This window comes from Brassica oleracea, chromosome C5 (assembly GCF_000695525.1).
Source record: "Brassica oleracea var. oleracea cultivar TO1000 chromosome C5, BOL, whole genome shotgun sequence".
Taxonomy (NCBI): domain Eukaryota; kingdom Viridiplantae; phylum Streptophyta; class Magnoliopsida; order Brassicales; family Brassicaceae; genus Brassica; species Brassica oleracea.
Window position 1 is genome coordinate 33,516,987 of NC_027752.1, and position 21,380 is coordinate 33,538,366.

The following is a 21,380-nucleotide window of genomic DNA, read 5'->3' on the forward strand; positions in this document are numbered from 1 at the left end:
ATGAATGACATAGAAAATATTTTTTAATTGTTCCCATAAAATTACTCACCAATTTTTTGTTTCCGTTTCCTCATCACCAATAGCTCATCAATAGCTGCTCTAACCTGAACCAAAAGAAATAAATGATTAATAATTTTTTTTGTTTAACAAATGATTAATAATTTATTATTCAAAATACTTACGATTTTTAGCTACAAGTTCATTCAAATCACTCTAGCATTCAAATCACTCTAGCGTCGAAATAATAAACTGGTGTTCATGTGTTTTATTTTTTATGCTAAAATGTTCATGTACCTTTTTATGAATCAAAAACCATGTTACATTTTTGTCACTCTTAACATATGTTCATTCAAATCAGATTTTAAATATTTCCGAATCAGATGATCTATTTAGCCGCAAAAAAAAACAATTATCTTTTATATTTAGAAATATCACAGTAGAAAAAAACTCTAAATTTACAGAATATTCTTTTGCTTACTTCAAAAACACAATTTCATGATATGATTTTGTTTAGTCTGATAAGTATTGATATGGCCAACGATATCCAAGTAATCCAACCCACCCTCTTTGTGCATACAAGACATAGAGAATAAAGCTAACATTTTTCAATGCAACGTCTAAGCGAAAACAGGTATGGGTAATGTAAGATACTAACTACTAATTACCATCTAATAAAGAAAACTCAATTTAAAGAAAATAATCTAGAGTGATAATTGTTCGTATGGTTTTTGGATTTTAGTTTTTTGTTTTTGAATTTTGGTTTTTGATTTTTAAATTTTGGATTTTGATTTTGCCGTAGATTTTAGTTTTTCGGAAAACTTGAATGGTGACATTAGATTTTGGTTTTTGTTTATCAAATTAAAATTAAAAAAAATCTAAAAATATCTTTTTATAAATTAATAACTCTATAAGTTAATAAAATATTAAAGTCAATATATTTAATTTATAGAATTTTTACTATATACTATATATTTTAAAAGTTAAAACAAATACCCGCACAGGTGTACGGATCAAGCTCTAGTGACACTTAAAATAGATGACATGGTTTAGAAAATAGTGACATGGCATCATATTAATTGTGAGATGTAAAATTTCTTTATAAAAATTTAATTTTTTTACAGGGATTTTAAATATGGTAATAAAAATAACTCATATATCATCATTAATGTCAATTTTCCATATAAATATTTATTTATGGTAAACTATTAAATATATTAATAATTCATATATCACAATTAAAATAATAATATATATGTATATATGTATCTCACATTAATAAAAATAAACTAAATAAAGTAACATTAATCCAAAAAAAATTTGATAGTTAAATATTTAAACATTATTTAAATTCCGTCCATCTTCATCATTTAAATTAACATAAAGATTTTTTAGTTTAACTAAAACAAACAAAGTCTCAAATTTATTAGAATTTATATTTATATGAATATATATATATATATGTATATATTTAAAATTAAATGGGAAGATATATATATATATATATTTAAAATAAATAATCATTAAACACAATAATATAATTAAAACTATTTTTATAAAATCTAATTTTATCTTTATTAAAAATTAAATCCAATCAAAATTAAATAATTATACCAAATCAAAAAGAATAAGATTACAAAAATATGTTTATGATTTCTTATAACTATTGAAGTTAAAATATAAATTAATAATGTTGAAATATAAATCAAAATTTTCTTTTGAAATAAAAAATGTTACGTTAAAAATTATTATTTCTGCGCATAGCGCAGAAAAACTCCTAGTGTTAATTTAAATTTTGTTCTAAATTAAAAATTTAAATTTAAGAAAATTTTATATTAATAGCATAATTATTAAATGTATATATTAGTGCGCGTAAAAATTTAATAAATTCCGCCAATAATTCCAATAAATTTCGTAATGTATTAATTTTACTTTTTACCAGTGAAATATTTTTTTTTATAAAGATATTCATCCATCCACACAAGCTAAGCTAATGGACTTTAATGCTACGAAATCAAAGTTTTTGGTACTTATCACAAACTTTACAAAGTTCTTACGAATTTAGAATTGGTTTACCCGGTTGTGGATGAAGCTCCGGTTCATATCGACCCGAGATAAATCGGGGTCAACATAAACCAGGGGGGAGAGGCAAAGGAGAAAGAAGAAGATGAGGAAGAAAGGTTAGGTAGAAAACGAGAAGCACGCAGGCATATTATGCTCTCACTCACTTAGGCTAAGAATCTGCGCAGAGATAAGCTATGGATTAGGGTTTCCATCGATTAACCCCCAAATACAATCTCTTCCTTGGGATTCAGAGATTCTCATCGTCTCCATCTTTATATACACACATACACATTCGTCCGTCTGTGCGTGTTTTTGTTATCTTCTGAGTAGCTGCGACAACAAGAAGGTCTTTCCTTTTCGATTCCCTTCAGATTAAATCGATGGATTCGCAGATGCTCGTGGCGCTTGGACTGTCCCTTGTGGGTGGATTAAGTACTTCTTTAGGTGAGTCTGCTGTTTTCTGAATTGTAGAATCAGGGATTCTCATTGATTTCGATTGTGTTCAGATGGTGAACGATTGCTTCTTCTCTGTTTGATGATTGTATTTGTCAAAGCTAAGCTACTTGTAGGATCATCGCTGCTTATTCTGTGATTGTAGTTGTGTCATCAGATTCTGTATTGGTTCCTTCAAAATTGTTATTAATTAGAAGCTCATTTTGTGTTCAGTACATTGCTAGTTCCTAGATATGAGGTTTTGGTATCTTGTTTCTGTTACTTAGATAGCACCAGAGGCTCCAAGTTAGATGCTTTTTGGTCGATCTAATTGAGTTTTCATGTTACTTTCGCAGGTGCGCTTTTCGTAGTTCTCAGTGAGACTCCCAATATGAAGATGCTTGGACTTCTGCAGGTGAGTCTACATCTAGTTTCATCTTAAATATCGTACAAGAAGCCTTCAGTTTTGTAATATTTGGTCATGCTTCTGGTAAAGCAGCGCTCTCACTATATTATAGAGCCATTGGATGTTCATTTTTGTTTTCTCTTCATTTTTTTAGATTCTCTTGCCTTCAAGTTTTATAGGGTGCTAGTAACCGGAAGATGTGTTCCCAAACCAATATTCGTTCCTATCACTTGAGAAATTTTGATTGATATTGTTGGTTATTTATCTGATGCTAGTAAGTTCTTTCTTCAGGGTTTTGCGGCAGGTCTGATGTTGAGCATATCGTTCCTGGATTTGGCTCATAATGCTATAAACTCTATTGGCTTCTTGAAAGGCAATCTCTGGGTTAGTACTTCTGTGTCCATATTGTGCCTCACTGCGTTTTTTTTTTTTACTTTTCCTTCACGCGGAAAGTGATATAGTTTTCTCGTGGTGCAGTTTTTCGGTGGTGTGATATTCTTTGCGTGTATTGCCAAATTCATACCGGAACCAACACTTGGTCCTTCTACTGACGTGAAAAGAAGAAAGGCAAGATTACAGTGTTCTTCCAAGACTTTCTGTTCAGAATTATGTGACTATATGGTATCATGACAGCTTTACTTATTTGTTGATAACAGAAGAATGGAGACGAGGGAGGTAAGGACATGGCAAAGAAGCATCGACGGCAAGTGTTATATAGTGGAATTGTTACAGCTATTGGTATACCAACTTTCACTCCCTTTTCTTTCATTTGTTAAAGCTTCTCTCGTCCGAGTTTTGGTCATTGGGTCCATTATAGTTTGATCTGTAATTTGATGGCTAGACGTATCTACAATGACTCCTCGAAACCATTGCATCAATGTGGACTTGCGAATTTGAACTCTTCGTCTTTAGCAAACTAGTCAATATATTACTGCACAATAATGTGAAAGACATATAATCATCTGTTTGTTTTTTTCAACCAGGACGTATCCTGTTTGTTGGACTTCTATAACCTTTTCTTGATTTTAATGTTAGTTAAATAGCTTAACTGTTTATCTAAACTCTTTATGTATATCTTTTCCACTTTCAACTATAGGAATAAGCTTGCACAATTTTCCAGAGGGGATGGCCGTATTTCTCGGATCAATTAAGGTGAGAAATAAGGATCATGATGAACAAAAAAAATATTTAGAGAGCATGCTTTCTGAAAAGTTACAATGACATGCATCACCAGCGTATTAATATTTTATAATTGCTTGTTGGATTCTGCTTCACAGGGCATGCGAGTTGGTGTTAATCTGGCTTTGGCAATCGCTTTACACAACATTCCTGAGGTACATATTCTCTCAATTAGAAATTTGTGAAGGCGGTCATATCTACCAACTTACATAGCTCACCTTATAAAAAGAAACCTAAAAAGAATACCACATTATTATTATTTTTATGTGTTTCCTGTTTGAATGTTTGTTTTCCACTATAAAGCAATCTCGAAAACGAGTAAACAACTGGATTTGATCTTCTTTTTTTATTTGACATGCTTCCTTTGCTGCTACGGTGTGATATTTTCAGGGTGTGGCGGTTGCACTTCCTATATACTTTGCAACAGAGAGGTAAGAACATGGTTGCATATGGATTCACATTTGTACCTTGTATACTCCGGGGTTCTATTCATCCTAAATCGATATTATGCATGTAACAGCAAATGGCAGGCATTCAAATTGGCAACACTCTCTGGTTTAGCTGAGCCTCTAGGTGTAATTATCGTGGGTAAGTCTGCATTGGTTTCTTTGTTGATGCATTCTTCTTCTGTACAAGTAAATGTTCTCTTGAGAGTTTCGAGAGAGTATCATAAATTAATACAATTTCCGTACAATGCAGCTTATCTATTCCCGAGCAGCTTGAGTCCTGAAATCCTTGAAGGCTTGTTGGGAGCAGGTAAGTAGAAATCTGCAGAATATCGGTTCTTTGTATTAAAAAACCATTGGACTTAAAGCGAACCAATACAAAAACTGTTGTTTGTTGTATGATGCAGTTGGTGGAATCATGGCTTTCCTAACTTTGCACGAAATGCTTCCTTTGGCATTTGATTATGCTGGACAGAAGCAAGCTGTAAAGGCTGTGTTTGTCGGTATGGCTTGTATGTCTGCAAGGTAAAAACTCGAAAACCAAAAGCTTTGAAATAGCGCTTACTTCCTTGCGTCCTTAGTTTTATAAATTTTGATGATATGTTTGTCTCTGCTGTTGTTGCAGTCTTTACTTTCTGGAGCTGAGTTTACCTGAGTCAATGGGTTAGTCAGTTTAGTTATGTCATGTGTGCAATAATTGCCTCCTCAAAGACAGAAACAAGTCTGTGGAGTATAGTCTCTTTGTATCTGTGAAATCAATAGGATCAGTAACAATTGAGTATTCATTTTTAATTCAAAGTAATAATCTCTTTTAACATCTTATTTAACAGTAATCTTTGCCAATCTCTCGCAAAATGTCACTGTAAATCCATGTGATCATCTATGGACAAAGATGCTTTTGCAAAAATAAAAGGTGTATTTATAGCTCTAGTTTATTTTTACCACTATTTCCTAAATTTAAAAACAAAAATTAGAGAATCATGTCTTGCTAATTAATGGCAGATCTTGAAACTCTCATTTGTCCTTCCACATTTTGTTATGTTATAAATACCTTTCACCACCTTCACCTCTAAGGCCATCACCTGAAGAACACAAAACAAACATCCAAAAAGTAAACCAAAGAAAATAATGGAAATGAACAACGTCAAGAAGTTATTTGTTGCTCTCTTTGTCTCGGCTGTGTTAATGAGCTCAGCCACCTCGGCTACCATGGAGTCTCCAGCACCAGCACCAGGTACTTCCTCCGCTACCGTGGCTTTTCCGGTGGTTGTCTCCATCGTTGCTGCATCACTCTCCGCCTTCTTGGTTATTTTCTTGCAGTAAAGAGATGTTATGGAATGCCTTCTAAGAGATGCAGAACTAAACTCTTTTTTGTTTTGTTCTGATTTGATCCTTAGAATCATCTATGTAAAATAATTTTGTCAAGTAACCCATTTTGATGTATAACCTCATTGTGTAAGTTATTACACTAATATATATATATATATATATATATATATATATACGAGTATGATAATATAACATTCTGTTAATCAAATACCTTCATTGTTTTGTGATCAATGAATGTCTTTAATACACACAATGGTTGGTTACATGAAAAAAGTTGTGGTTAGTATTTGTTTTTAAGGATTGGTTTCATCATCATTTTGCTTTCTCTTAACATTCATGAGACTTTTGGTAAGCCAAATCGCTGTCTCTCTTGATGAAACTGTTTCGTCTCCAAAAGGCTTCAAGACTCCTTCGAGCTCATCGAACTTCTCTTGCCTAAGTAAACCTGCACAAAGCTCCAACAAAGATTCCAACGCTTCTGCTCTCTCCTCGCTTCTCGGAGTCTTCTTCTGATATTCGCGTAGTAGCGTTAATGTGCTAAGCAATGACATCTCTTGAGTCTTTTCTGGCTTCTCTTTGTCTTTTGAACTAGAACTTGCATTCTTGTTTCTCTTCTCTTTCTCCTCTGCTTCTTCTTTTAATGCTTGATTATGTTTCATTGGTGTTTTCGTGGACTTCGCAGTGCCTGTCCTTGGGGCAAGACGGGTCTCGCCTGTTCTGTTTTCGTAGGTGTTGTGTTCTGATTTGGATACAACCGGTTTAAAAACCGGAGACAAGTTTTGGCATTGTGCAAGATATGGCTGTAAGTGAGGATGTCTTAACAACTCTGCAGCCTATATAACAAACATTTTAACACTTAGAATAAACCTCCAAAGAAAAGCAGCAAAAGAAGAAACGAATGGAACGTATCATTAACTCACAGTTGGTCTATGTTCAGGGTTCTTGCGTAACATACTTTTAATCAGTCTTTTTCTGCAAAAACATATTAGAAATTTCATAACATTTCACACTCAAAATCTTGTCTAAACTAAAGTGAATGTTGTATTTGTACTTACAATGAAGAGGAATACATGACCGGGAGAGGAGAAAGTGAAGAGCGGTTAATCTTGTTGATGAGTCCAGCCATGTCCTGTTTCCAAGAAACATAAAATTTTCAAAAGTTTGAAAGATATTTCAGATTTAACACAAGAAGAAATGATAAGTGTTCTTACCGGAGCCTTGAAGGCAGGTTGATGTGCAGCTACTTCAAACATACAGCAACCTGTAAAACCAAAATCTTTATGAGAAATACAAGAACAACAAGTAGTAAGGATGGTTTAAAGTTAGAGAAGAGAATAAACCTAAAGACCAAATATCAGATTTGTAGCCGTAAGGTATATCTGCAAGAAGTTCAGGGCACATGTAGTTTGGTGTTCCCACAATCTTCAAAAAGAAAACAAGAAAATGATTCAGAAATTCAGCAAAAAGCTATAAATCCTAATGGATTGTGAGAAGCATTACCGAGGAAGCAAGATCATCTTTGCCTAGAAGTTTTGCAAGACCAAAGTCACCTGAAAAAAAAAAACAACTTGGTCTCTAAAACAGCTTCTCAAGAAGTAGCAATAGAAGATTGCTGCATCTGATATCTTTACCTAATCGAATCTCGTTTTCTTTGGTGAGGAATATGTTTGAGCACTGGCAAATTTGAGTAGCAGTGTTAATGGATGTACTGTTCCATTGTAGCAAAAGAAGCATAGAAGATGAAATTACCTTAAGGTCACGGTGAAGAACTCGATTGTTATGGAGGTAATCTATTGCTAACAGTAGCTGAACCATCCATCTGCAGAGTTTCTACGGAGAAGAAGATATAATTTCTAAGTTAGCATCCAATATCAGTTCATTACTTGTCTATACCAGATAGATTCCTTAATGACTGCTCACTTCTTCAGAGGCAAATGTTCCTCTAGCTCTCTTTATCATTTGAGTCCTGCATTTATTAAAAAAAAATCAGTGGAAATAAAACCACCAGAGAATAAAACAAAGAAACATAACGTTGGAATGTGAAATGATTGCCTTACATGTCTCCACCTTCACAATAACTAGTTACAATGCATACACAATCCTGTATAACCAGTAAGAAGTTAGAATTCTCTGTGAAACTTGTTCTTGATTATGAGCTTTGAACAAAGACTATATCACCTTTTCAACCCATGAATCTTTGTACTCCACAATATAAGGATTCTTAAGCTTTGATATCAAACTCATCTGAATTCCAGTCAAGAATCATGTTAGATATAATCAAGATCACATATAAAAAGCTTGCTAATGTAATTTTACCTCTTGGATGGCAGCAAGCTTGCATCTCTCTGTTTGTTTAGCCAAACGAATCTTCTTCACTACATACCTACAAAGAACAATCCGTAGATCTCAAACAAGATCATAAGAAACAAATATACACGAACTATAAACTCAAAAGTCTAGATCTTAACTCACCTTCTTCTCTCAGACTTGTGAATCACAAGAAAAGCAGAACCGAAAGCTCCTCTTCCGATCTGCTCCACTACTTCATAATCATCCATCTTAGAAGAAGCTGTTTCACTTATCTTGTTTGCCATCTGAGATCTTCCTCTCTCGGTATTAAAAGGATCAAACTCACAAGATTTTACTGTTCAATGGAGCCTGTAAGCTTCAGAGGATTCATATAAAAGACATGAGCATTAAATTCTTTGAGAATCAAGAATTAATCAAGAAAAAAAGATGGGACCATTTAACCAAATCTTGATTTTGAAATATCGTGAAGAAGGATGTTTCGTAATTACTTTGTTTCTTTCTCTTTTTTGAACAAGATGGAGAGGGAAGATTTGAAGATGAAGCAAAGAAAGGTCAGAGAAAGTGAGGGAAAATAATTTAAATGATAATAAAATAAAACCAATTTGCTTGAGATTTCAGACTGTTGCTGGTGACATGTTTGTTGCTATTATTACATATATAAGTCCTTTTTATTTATTATTGTTGATATGTCTCTTTCACACTTTTACACTTTTAGACAGAGGAAAACATTCTCTGTGTTTACATTCTGTTTTATTGTCATCCTTTGGTTAGTTAAGAATTTATAAGAAAACAACAAGTATGAGTGTTATTTATTTGACCCAAATGTGAATTTCATGACTTTTGTTTTGTTGCATAATTGGTCTACCAACCAGAGAAAATCTATAGTCTCTTAAGATCTCCTATTCGATATTTTGGTTGGACCATATCTTTAACTCTTTTGGTTAGAAGTTAGAACAACCCAATAATAATAAATACTATCTAGCAAGTCACATGTTGAGATGACTCATTTATTTTCCCTTCTATAACAATATTATATATTTTGACTAAATATTTGGACCTGCATTGTTCATATGATGACTCAAGCACTTCAAAGACCATTGGCATTAGTAAAGGATTTTCTCTTCAGTAAGGCAATAGAAAATCTAACACCAGAATATTGCAGAGATGGAATCTAAACCTCTTGAATGTTTTGATAATTTGATAGGTGTTTTGGTGTTCGGAGGCTTTTGTTTAAATTTTCTTAAGCTTCTATGCTTTAACAACTGGATAGCTATGGCTTCATGTGTAGCGACATGGTAACTGAAGAAGAAATTGAGTTTAACTGCATTGTGTGAGTCACAGTACCGTTATTGAAACCTCTCATATGATTTACAGAAGTATAACAAACTTAAACCAGGTAAACAGAGGCAAACATACATTCATCGTCAAAAAGAGTATAGACTATAAAAAAAGCCTAGTAATCACCGGGAAGAACACCAACAGCAAAGAGACTACTAAAAAATGGTCAAACAATAAGCTGTTCTATGAACTTTGGAAGCTAAGCAGGTTACCTTTCATGTCCTCACCTAGTTTCTCAAACTTTTCACTTGTAGTTAGGAAAAGTACTGCATAATCGAATCATCCAAATACTGCAAACCAGTTACAAAACTTAAGACATTTATGCGTCATTCTAAACATCCTATAATCTAATCATACAAAGTTACATTCAAATTGAGGAATTAGAAATGAAAGCTTTTAAATTTCCAGAGCTATGCGAGACCAGAATCTATAAGTGCTTATACTGTTTCTTATTCACTGCATCTTCCCCCACCCCCGTTAACATTCACGGTCACGCATTTGTTCTAGTGTCTGCTATGACGTAACTCTAAGCTGTGACGACCTAAATAAACCAAAATGGTTATAGTACGCCAAGTTTGGTTCGGTGAATCATGGTCGTTGCGTTTAGACGTTCAGTCACGCTTTGGTTTGGTATTTTCTTTTATATATATGACACAAGTTTGGTTCGGTTTGAATCATGGGCATTGTGTTTTAGAGTTAGTAATTTTAAAATATAATCCCCTATATATTAATCCTGGAACATTACAACGTGTTTTCGTTGCCACGTGTCATCACGAAAATGATTCTTAGAATTGTTAGAAAAATAAGTTGGTTCATATAAACATATACTATGTTTTTAATTAAACTAACTATCAAATTAATTAATAGTGTACAAAATAATATTTTTTCTTTTCTTAAATAAAATCTACGGAATTATCTAATATAGTTAACATATATATGACAGTTAATGATTATGAATAATACATATTTGATAAAATTTCTAACCTCTCTCTTTTTTTGTTTAATTTTATACTATTAAAAGAAATTAAACAATCACATTAAGCATATAATAAAAACAATTAGATTTTTTCTTATATGTTATATTCTGAATTTTTAAAAACGACTATAAATTACTAAAAATAGTAAAAGTCTCACATTAAAAAATTTGTGATCAATGGTTTAACTTTTTTTTGTTCAAGCAAGATACAAATGATCATATATCATAGGGGTGGGCGTTCGGATACACGTTTGAGTTTGTATCGGATATTTCAGTATAAAGGTATAGAACCCGTTCGGGTATTTCTACACTTCGAGTCGGGTTCGGGTATTTTATGTTCGGGTTCGTATATTTTGGGTCGGGTTCGGATATTTAAATTTTGAAGAAAAAATAAATAAATTATTCATCGTTTAAGTTTTTTGTATTTAAAATATATTTTAACTTAACTATTTTTTTTTTAATTTTTAAAAGATTAAACTATTAGTAGGTTTGGAGATAAAACTTTAAAAATAGAAAGACACTAATTTAGTTTATAAATATTTTGAATAAAATGAGAGAAATAAACTAGAAATATAGAGTTAAGTATACTTATGTTTGGTTATCTTCAGATATCCATTCGGGTTCATATATTACCCATTCGGATTCATATATTACCCGAACTGGTGAAATAAGTAATTTGTTTTGTTGTTCTAATTAAATGATTTTTAGACTGAGCTAGTGAATACATACTAGACAAATATTTATATTTCTAGTCTGCATTTATATTCTATAACAGCTTGATATATTATATTTGAACACTAAACTGTTAATATAGTTTGTCGGTGATTTTTTTTCAAAATTTTGATTCTTATATAAGTATATGGAGTGAAACTAATTTTTACAGATGTCCATTTTTTTAATTGACACTTATGTAATTCACTGAATTCATAAAAGAAGTTAAAAAAAAGAAACTTAATTCATATCAATGAAACAAGACGAGAACGAAAGCACAATTCTATAGAGGTAGAAACTGAAATCATTTATGCAGAGTCAATAGTAAACAAATCGAGAGCAGAAAACCTAATCCCCTTTCGTCATTATACAATCGATGTTGCCTATTTGGTTTAGGTGATTTGTGTCGGCCGCAAAACTTAATTTTCTTTTGTGCGTATGAAGTCTTAAAAATAATTAAAATGAGATGTAATATGTTAACTCTTCAACAACGATGATACATTTAAGAGACCAATATTTATATTCATCATTTTACAATCGATAAAAATTGTAGTGTTGTAAAATGTTAAAACCATTTCATAAACAAACATTATTATAAGAATTCACTCCGCGCATGCGCGCGGTTTATCATCTCGTATCAGTTAAAGTGCAATCCAGTTATTCAAGCTAGTATTCATTAGGTTGGTCCGGTTTTGAATTTTTTTTTATTTCGTGAAGTTTGGTTAATTGCATTCAAGTATTTTGTTTTCCACTTGCCAAACAAATAAATTTTTATTTTCGGTCGACATATTGATTAGCTCTTACAAAATCTGTAACAAACAAGTTTTTGGTCAATGAACAAAGATATGCGTCCGTAAGATCAGTCAAGAAGGTTTAAATCATCACAACTACAAAAAGAATCAAAACAATACAACAAAAAAGTTGAATAAACAGTTAATGCGTGGATCGAACGTAACATCACACAAACAACTAGAAGAAAAAAATGTGACTGAAATATGTAGAGGACATCAATTGTGGTAATAAGAAATAAATTGCATAACTAAGACAATGTCTTAACGTTTCACAACAACCACCACCATGGTTTGCGGGAAGGTTTTGATGGAGATCTCCTATAAAAGAAGGTTTCGTAACCTTTAGGATCAAGAGGATCAGGAGAATAGATCGGAGATGGAAGAGGAGAATGCACCGGTTGGTGGTTAGTGTGAGACTGAAGGATCTTACGGTTGTTATTGGCTTCACCAAGTGCGATAAATAGAGCTACCAAGAGAAAAATTAGTGTGAGGGAAAGACCTCTGGACACCATTGTTAATGAATGTTTGTGTTCAATGTACTCTTTCGTGATGTTGAGGCCCTATTTAGATTTAAACTATGTTTATATTCATTGGAATCTCTATTAATTGGAGGGTTACCACTAACTTTTAGTATATTTCATGGATTGTTTCTTCGTGAGTATATATTTAGCCGGCTTGCTTTCTTGTTTGCAATAAGTTTCTCTTCTTGACCATTGAGGCCTCCCTCTAAACAGTATGCTTTTCTAAAGTTAATGTACCAATAAAGAAAATGTCGCCTTTCGTTAAATGTTTTCTTAACGAGTTTAAAGAGTGTTTTCACTACTTGTTGATTTGTTTTTTTTCGTCGGCTCTCTTTGGAAAGTAATAAAAAGTACTACAAGAATATATATATATATATATATATATATATATATATATATATCTTAATAAACGAAAAATTTGGGGAAGGATTTGTTTTAAACAAAAATGGTTTACTAGGCAAATATTCCTTAGTAAGTTACTAGGCAAAGCCGGTCAATCAGTTTCATTCGGTTTAAAACATACAAAATTAAACAAGTTTTATGACGAAACTATAGTACCTCCTTCTAAATAGTAATATTTCGAAAGTGATGTTGTTAAAATATCTAGAAAAGGTTGATATTTTAGATCCTAGAGAAGTAGTTCGATAATGACTTCAATACAAATTAATCTTATAAAATATAAATTATCGATTTGTTTGATGCTTTCTCTTCTTAAAAAAAATAAGACTAGATTCTGATTATTGCCTCTTTTTTTCGCCAGCTCCCTTTGGGGTTAATTGATAATATAACAACTACAGAAAATATAAATCCTTATAAATACTTGGGTACGTACTCGTAAACTTACTTTGAGTACCCACCCATAAACACTAACCCTCAAGAACCATTTAACCACTGTCCGAGAACCATCACCTTCGCCGTCAATTCTTAAATAACCGTTCCGTGTTACCTTAATTCTTCTACCAAAAGTCCGTTCTAATTTGATCCTAACTTCCAAGACGAGAAAAAAAACAGAATAATGATAAAATAGTTACTACCTCAGACCTATTTTCTTGCAACGCAAAAAACAAGATCCCTTTTCACTCATTCCACATAGTGAAAACACCACCAGGATTCGACCCCTGAACAGACTCACCGGTCCAACCACCATACCCTCCATTGCCATCACTCGAAGCCATATCGTAGTCTGTTTTAACAGCTGGAAACTCCCCGGTCGATCCAACGGTCGAGCTCGTCCCAACACCAATGCCGTGGTGCCCAAGAAAAGCTGCAGTGTTGTAGCTCCCACTAGAGCCTCCATTGTTGTTGTTGTCAACGATAGAGGTGGAGACAACGCCATGAAGCAGATCCGGATTGCTTTGAAGATACGCATTATAGAGCTGCTGCGAGTTCTGACCCGATTGTTGCTGCAAATAATTGTTGGTTTGTTGGTGAAGATGAAGCTGTGTTTGGATATAGCTATTATGGTTAAAGGAGGACGCGTCATGAGCATTGGTATTGTAGTGAGAGATATCATTGTTCTGTAGAGAAAGAAAAGGCTCTAATGGTTGTTGAATGCTTAGAGGGTAAGGTTGAAGCTGAAGCCTTGATGAGCTCGAGCCGCTACCATATTGGAAACTTGAACCAAGGGCTATCATCTCAGCCTCGCGTTTCCTTGAAGACTCAAGAGCCTGAGGTTCTTTGAGCCGCTTAGCCGCGCCTCCTCCTATGGGGAGAGTACTGCTCTCGAGGATGGCTTTCACGTCGTACCGGTTCATCTCGAAGTTGGTCACTGCGTTGAGCCCTCTGAACTTTATCGCGGCTATATCATAAGCTTCTGCTGCTTCTTCCTCAGTGCCTGAAAACAAACCATGTCGTTAACTACGTAAGATAATAATTTGGTGAACCTTCTATTAAAACATGCTGATTTTAAAGAACAAAATTTCTATAAATAGAGGTTTCTTGAAAGTCGTTCTGATTTTAAATTGTAGGTTCTAGATGGTTTAAAGTAGTTAAGATATAATAAGAAAGTACTTACTAAAAGTTCCCAAGTAGAGATCTTTGTTTCCGGCGACTCGTCCGATCCGTGCTTGCCATCTTCCATGTTGGTGATGCCTATATATATAAGACAAAATAAAGATGTTTATTTCTATAAGAATAGTATTTATTTATGTAAATTAACGTAACAAAGATTATATATGTGAATATTTATAAAATTAAACCTTGTAACTCCACGATACATTGAAGCGCCTCGTGAAAATCCACTACTTTTTCTGCGATTTGACACGCATTTGTAAAGGTGTTGTTAAATTAGATAAGTTTTAATTAGATTTGAATATACGACCAAGGTCTTGATGAAATACAACAAATTAAACACCTTCTAATAGCAGCCACGAACTCTTGTCTAGTCATGTGCTTCATTTCTTCTAATTCTTTCTCGTAGTTAGTAATCTGATATATATATATTAATGAATCAAAGATTAAAAAATATATATAATATAACTAATGACCAAGAGAATATTGCAAGCAAATAAGTATTAACATACCGGGAAATTAGTAGTAGTCGAGGGACCCCAGTACTTAAGTGCGGCTAGATCATATGATCTTGCTGCTTTATCTTCTTTGTCATACCCACCTATACCAAGAATTTGATTTAGTTTAGTTTCCATAAACGAAACAATATGATTACTCCACGAGTATAACAAGGAAGAATCCAATTTGACGCACTCACCCAAGTAAACTAGATTGTTTATTGGATCCCCAACGCAGCAAGAACAAAGAAAGAAAAATATATAAGAACATGATTAGTATATAAGAGCAGGCAAATCAAACCTAAACACACAGAACCTACTTAAGTGGAAGTAAATTACTTACCTTGTCTTCCTTTCCTAGACTGACCTTCCCTTCTACAAGTATTATCCCACAGGTGAGCTTCATATCGACCGGTCCATCGATGCCTAAATATATTTGACCAAAACATATAATGCATTTCATCATTAAAATCCATATCTTTTTTTGGGTACTAATATATCAAAATCCAATTTAAGATCATAAGATCTTTAGAATCTATTACGTGAGTAATGAGTCACGTATATAACCTTGTGACACCACGATAGATCGAGGTGCGTTGTCCGAAAGTGTCCAAAGCACGTCTTGGCGTGGCCGTCTCAGCAACGGCTAATGCTCCACCGCTAGTGTTATCGCCGGTGACCTCGGGCGGCAACGCTTTAGCTACAGCGTTACTACCACCGGTCGTCCCCATGGACAAAGTGAGTGACTGTAGATTGTGAGCACTCTCTTGGAGCTCATAGCTATCGTTAGGATTGTTGGAGTCACAAGCTACAACGACGTCGTTTGATTGGACGTTAGGCATCAAGCTATTGGTGGTATGGAAGTAGTAACCTGGGTCGTTGTAAGCTACGATGTGGTCGGGTTGATTTTCGTCCGGTTTGCTCACACCGAGAAAGTCTGCCACTTTTGGAACCTCTCCTCCTCCACCGTGTGGATTGATCATGTTCCACTCTTCGAACACACAAATATTGTTAGTATATATAATATACACAAAATAGATTGTTGTATAGATATATCGTTGTTACCTTGTGTTTGGAAAGGGTTGTCCATATGGTCGCTCACCAAGCCAATGTTATATTCATGAGGAGGCAAAGAAGAGTGGTTTAGTGAAAGTGGAAAGCCAAGCCAGTTGTTTGAATTCATTTTCACTTTTGAGTCAAATCTGTTTGTTTTGGGTTTGGGTTAATCAATCACTTTATTGCTCCTACCCACCTTGATAATCAATATACCAACCTCTAAGCCAATCAAAGAAGAAAGGAAGATTCAGTGATCAAGGATTGATGAAAGAGAAATTAATGATCAAGACTTTTTTTCAAAGATTGGAGTTATGTATATATATAGATATAGGAGAGATCTTCTTCTGCTTTATCATATATTGGCAAGGGTTTCTCTCTCTCTCTCTCTCTCTCTCTCTCTCTCTCTCTCTAAGTTAGAGATGGAAACTCAGATACTTTTAGGGTTTAAACAACAGATAAGATATTCGTAAGAGATGAATACAGAGGAAGGCCATAGAAGTTTCAAGGTTAGAGAGACCCTCCAACTATATGGATTTTATCTCATTAAATATTATTCTATAAGAGAAGCTGATATAAATAACTAAGTATGGATGTGAACAAGAAAAATATACTATGTATGCCCTTTGCATGTATGATTAATGTTTATAGGCTTATAGCTGTTACAAGAAGACCCCTATCAGATTAGGATAGCATTTTTCTCTCTACAACTCACACACTCTCGTAATTGTGTGTAGACTTGACTTTGGTCAGCATTTAAAAAAAATAAAAATTTCGAGTTGATAAATCTTTTATTATTTAAATTGGTGTAAATTTTCATTTTAGTTGTTTTAAACGAGCTCAATTATATGAGAATCAAAATATGTTAATATGTCTTTTTAAACTTTGTTAATATGCCTTTTCTCACATTGTTTTGGTTAATGTTTATTTTAAACATATTTCGCATTGATCAAAGTTTTTAAATATTTTACTACATAAATGAGATAATGCGTTCATAAATAAATATTTTTTCTTGTATTTGAATTAATATTTTGCATGATTTATTAAATAATCTATGAAAATCTAAAATCATAAAAGATTAACTGTAACTCGATGAATGACATAATCAGTCAATATAAATATTACCTAAAATTTTAATATATTTGGTTATAAAGTGATCTAGATTAATATTACAACTTTAATAATGCTTACTTTAAAAGTCTTCTTTATGAAAATACATATTATGAAGAGATAATCTCCCTATATATATATATATATATATATATATATATATATAATAGGTAATTTATCAGATAATTCTAATATTTATAGTATATTTGACATTTTTATTCGGTATATTTTAAATTATTGTTATTAGCTTGTTAAATTTCATGATTTTGTTGAAATGAATATTTTTTTTAAAAAAATACAAAAATATTTGGTGGTTATTCTATTTAAGTAAGATTTAAAATGAAAGATTCTTACTGCTATGTAATATTTGGTGGTTATTCTAATATAATGCTCTACTAGATTCTGATCCGCCCTTAAATCTTTTATTTGATATTTTTTAAAATTTTAATTTTTATATTTGTGTTTTCAGTTATATCTATGTTTTTTTGTATAATATTTTTTTTAAAATGATTAATAAGAGATTTTTATAATTATACAATAGGTCATATTCCTAATTTAATAGTATTGATTTAAGTAAGATTTAAATTTAAAATGAAAAATAATTCTGACAAAGAAACACAAAGTAAATTAGCACCACATAACATTAAACAAAACATCTTATTAAATAATCATATATCCGATAGAAATACATAAACCTTCCACATATTATAAAATGAAATATTCTTAGAGCATAATTATTGGGGGTTTCTTAGCGTGGAGTTCTTAGAAAAATATAAGCGCTACAAGAAAACACAAGCTTAACGATGAAAATTAACGAGGAAAAGTAATCCTCGTAAAATTACGTCGAGTTTACGAGGAAATTGCGTGGAAAAATAAAATCAGCGTTATTTCCTCGTAAAGTAACGACGAAACCGTTTCGTCGTAAATTCGGTGTAAAGTGACGTGGCTTTTACGAGGAAATACGCTTTCCTCGTAAATTCGACGTAAAATTAGCGTGTTCTTTACGAGGAAATAATTTACGTGTACTTAGCGAGAAAATTTTGAATCCACCAACTTTGTAGTTGTAACACGTTTTTTTCGGCCACCTAACTAATTTTCGTCGTAAATTCCTAGGAAAATTCCAACTACCAGACTCGAAAGTTTTCTATAAATATGGACGTTTTAACATCATTTTAAACACACCAAAAAACAAAAACGTGAAAGAAAAAAAAAATGGCGGGCTCCGGGAATATTTTCGAGTTGCGGAAGTGGATGTATATGCATAGAGATGCTAACGGGAGAGTGACGAAAGAATACCTTGCGGGGCTGGAGACATTTATGCATCAAGCAGATTCGACACCGCTCGCCCAAGAAAGTGATAAGATGTTATGTCCTTGTCGAAATGTAACAATTCGAAATTGGCAAACCGTGAAAATGTTTGGAAGCATTTAATAAATAGAGGTTTCACGCCAAATTACTATATCTGGTTTCATCATGGGGAAAATTATAATTATGATCAGAATGAAGCTAGTAGTAGTAATAGCAATTTTGAGGAAGAACCGGTTGATCATCATTTGCATAATGAACATAGTTACCATCAGGAGGAGATGGTAGTTTATGATAGGGTTCATGATATGGTAGCTGATGCATTCGTAGCTCATGATGAAGATGAAGAACCTAATATAGATGCAAAAAAGTTTTACGAAATGTTAAACGCGGCGAATCAACCACTTTTCAGTGGTTGTAGAGGAGGTCTCTCTTAATTGTCGTTAGCTGCTAGAATGATGAATATTAAAACTGATCACAATCTACCTGAAAGTTGCATGAATAAATGGACAGACTTGTTTAAAGAGTATTTGTCGGAAGAAAATGTGTCTGTTGATTCTTATTATGAGATTCAGAAACTGGTTTATAGTCTTGGGTTGCCTTCGGAGATGATAGATGTTTGCATCGACAACTGCATAATCTACTAGGGAGATGATGAAAAGTTAGAAGAATGTTGATTCTGCAAGAAGCCACGATTCAAGCCGCAAGGACGGAGACGTAATAGGGTACCGTACCAAAGGATGTGGTACCTACCAATTACAGACATATTGAAAAGATTGTACCAATCAGAGCAGACTGCTGGAAAGATGCGATGGCATGCCGAGCATACTCAGACGAATGGTGAGATGACTCATCCATCAGATGCAAGAGCCTGGAAACATTTTAACAAAGTACATCCGGATTTCGCTAGCAATGGCCGGTATGTGTATCTCGGATTATGCACATATGGATTTAGTCCATTCGGAATGTCAGGGAGACAATATTCATTGTGGCCAGTCTTTCTTACGCTATTCAACCTGCCACCGGAGCTGTGCATGCAACGGGAGTTACTATTCTTGACCATGTTAATACCTGGTCCAAACCATCCAAAAAGGTCTCTGGATGTTTTCCTACAACCACTGATAAAAGAGTTCAATGATTTGTGGTCAACAGGGGTGAGGACGTATGACTTCTCAACGAAGACGAATTTTACAATGCGAGCGATGCTTTTGTGGACCATAAGTGACTTTCCTGCCAATGAGATGTTGTCTGGATAGACTACACATGGGAGATTAGCTTGTCCATATTGTAATGGAATGACAAATGTGTTTCAACTGAAGAATGGTAGGAAGACAAGTTGGTTCGACTGTCACCGTCGATTTCTTCCCATTGGCCATCCGTACCGAAGAAACAAGAATTTGTTTAGGCACAAAAGGGTTGTGAGAGACACTCCTCCATATCTAACTGGAGAACAAATTGAAGCGCAAATCGACTACTACGGAGCTAACGAAATAGTTCGTTGTGGTGGTAATTGGCAAGTCCCTCGTAATATGCCTTATTCTTACGGTGTTCATCACAACTAGCACAAGAAGAGTATATTTTGGGAGTTGCCATATTGAAAGGATCTTCTTCTGCGCCACACCCTCGATGTGATGCATATAGAGAAGAATTTCTTTGAGAACATCATGAATACAATATTGAATGTCCCAGGGAAGACAAAAGACAACATAAAATCGAGGTTGGACTTGCCGGATATTTGCTCAAGAAGCGAGTTACATATTAAAAGCAATGGACAAGTTCCCGTTCCGATATTCAGATTATCTTCAGAAAAAAAGTCGGTGTTGTTCAACTGGGTGGCATCAGAAGTGAAGTTCCCCGATGGGTATGTTTCGAATCTCTCTAGATGTGTTGAAAAGGGTCAAAAGTTCTCCGGGATGAAGAGTCATGATTGTCATGTCTTTATGCAACGACTACTGTCTTTTGCATTTGCGGAGCTACTTCCAATAAACGTACATGAAGCACTTGCAGGTAGTATATTATAGCGCAATAATTTTATAATGGTTTAGTTTGCAATAATGTATGACTAATAATGTGTTTAATTATTTTTGGAATAAAAAATAGGCATTGAAGCATTTTTCAGGGATCTGAGCACACGCACTCTTAAAGAAGAAGTTGTGGAACAACTTCAGGAGAACATTCTCATCTTATTGTGCAACTTGGAGAAGATATTTCCTCCGGGATTTTTTGACGTCATGGAGCATATAGCTGTCCACCTCTCATACGAGGCATTGCTTCGTGGACCTGTACATTACGGATGGATGTATCAGTATGAGCGAGCCATGAAATATTTGAAGGGAAAAGCAAAGAACCTCGCCAAAGTTGAAGGTTCTATAATTGCTGGAAGTTTGACGGAAGAAGTTTCTCACTTCACATCGTACTACTTTGCGTCAAAAGTACGTACCCGGAGAAGAGCTCCAAGAAGATATGATGATGGTGGTGTTGCGCCAACATATGCAGTTGCTGGTGTTCCAGACATCTTTAGCCAGATTGGACGACTCGGTGGGAAATCAAAAGGGGTTTGGTGGTCGAGTGAACAAGACGTTCATAGTGCACACACCTATATTCTACTCAATTGCGAGGATCCATTGATGCGTTATTTTGAAAGGTAACATATATAAACACTTATAAACACATATAAGTATAAATTATATAATTGCGAAAGATTACTAAATATAAAATGTGATTTTACAGCCTATTTGTTTCTCAAGTCGAAGAAACATTTCCTGGTATATCCACAAGTGACGTAGACAAAAGGAAAGATCAACACTTCATTAAGTGGTTGCGGAATCAGGTATTAACTAAAACGTTTTTTAATACATTATCTGTATTTCATTAACATTCTCTTTATTTTTGCAGGTTGATTATG

The 21,380-nt window shown here is 33.7% G+C and overlaps 3 protein-coding genes across 6 annotated transcripts; 1 reads left to right on the plus strand and 2 right to left on the minus strand.

The window, feature by feature from the left end:
- Nucleotides 1-2,125: 2,125 nt before the first annotated feature.
- LOC106295982 (zinc transporter ZTP29) lies at nucleotides 2,126-5,346 on the plus strand. Its single transcript, XM_013732010.1, has 12 exons — nucleotides 2,126-2,505; nucleotides 2,850-2,908; nucleotides 3,191-3,283; nucleotides 3,377-3,466; nucleotides 3,556-3,637; nucleotides 3,996-4,051; nucleotides 4,177-4,233; nucleotides 4,469-4,509; nucleotides 4,599-4,666; nucleotides 4,778-4,834; nucleotides 4,932-5,049; nucleotides 5,150-5,346. Exons 1-12 carry the CDS (start codon nucleotides 2,442-2,444, stop codon nucleotides 5,190-5,192), a joined length of 828 nt encoding a protein of 275 aa, XP_013587464.1. The 5' UTR covers nucleotides 2,126-2,441; the 3' UTR covers nucleotides 5,193-5,346.
- Nucleotides 5,347-6,081: 735 nt separating this feature from the next.
- LOC106295981 (serine/threonine-protein kinase Nek6) lies at nucleotides 6,082-8,754 on the minus strand. 4 transcript variants are annotated; one of them, XM_013732009.1, is made up of 14 exons: nucleotides 8,652-8,754; nucleotides 8,326-8,511; nucleotides 8,170-8,236; nucleotides 8,032-8,097; nucleotides 7,911-7,954; nucleotides 7,774-7,819; nucleotides 7,603-7,683; nucleotides 7,485-7,527; nucleotides 7,354-7,403; nucleotides 7,194-7,275; nucleotides 7,065-7,114; nucleotides 6,909-6,982; nucleotides 6,774-6,825; nucleotides 6,082-6,686 (listed from the first exon to the last, which is right to left on the minus strand). In XM_013732009.1, the coding sequence occupies exons 2-14, from the start codon at nucleotides 8,445-8,447 to the stop codon at nucleotides 6,147-6,149; spliced, it is 1,317 nt and encodes a 438-aa protein (XP_013587463.1). In that variant the 5' UTR covers nucleotides 8,448-8,511; nucleotides 8,652-8,754; the 3' UTR covers nucleotides 6,082-6,146. The 4 variants fall into 4 exon arrangements, with proteins under 4 accessions (XP_013587463.1, XP_013587461.1, XP_013587462.1 ...); XM_013732007.1 differs by having other exon boundaries at nucleotides 8,326-8,518; XM_013732008.1 differs by having other exon boundaries at nucleotides 8,597-8,754.
- A 4,822-nt stretch (nucleotides 8,755-13,576) lies between these two features.
- On the minus strand, nucleotides 13,577-16,190 carry LOC106294167 (AP2-like ethylene-responsive transcription factor PLT1). The gene is made up of 9 exons (XM_013729763.1): nucleotides 16,073-16,190; nucleotides 15,575-15,998; nucleotides 15,351-15,433; nucleotides 15,208-15,216; nucleotides 15,023-15,111; nucleotides 14,854-14,927; nucleotides 14,699-14,749; nucleotides 14,515-14,591; nucleotides 13,577-14,334 (listed from the first exon to the last, which is right to left on the minus strand). Exons 1-9 carry the CDS (start codon nucleotides 16,188-16,190, stop codon nucleotides 13,577-13,579), a joined length of 1,683 nt encoding a protein of 560 aa, XP_013585217.1.
- Nucleotides 16,191-21,380: the final 5,190 nt, after the last annotated feature.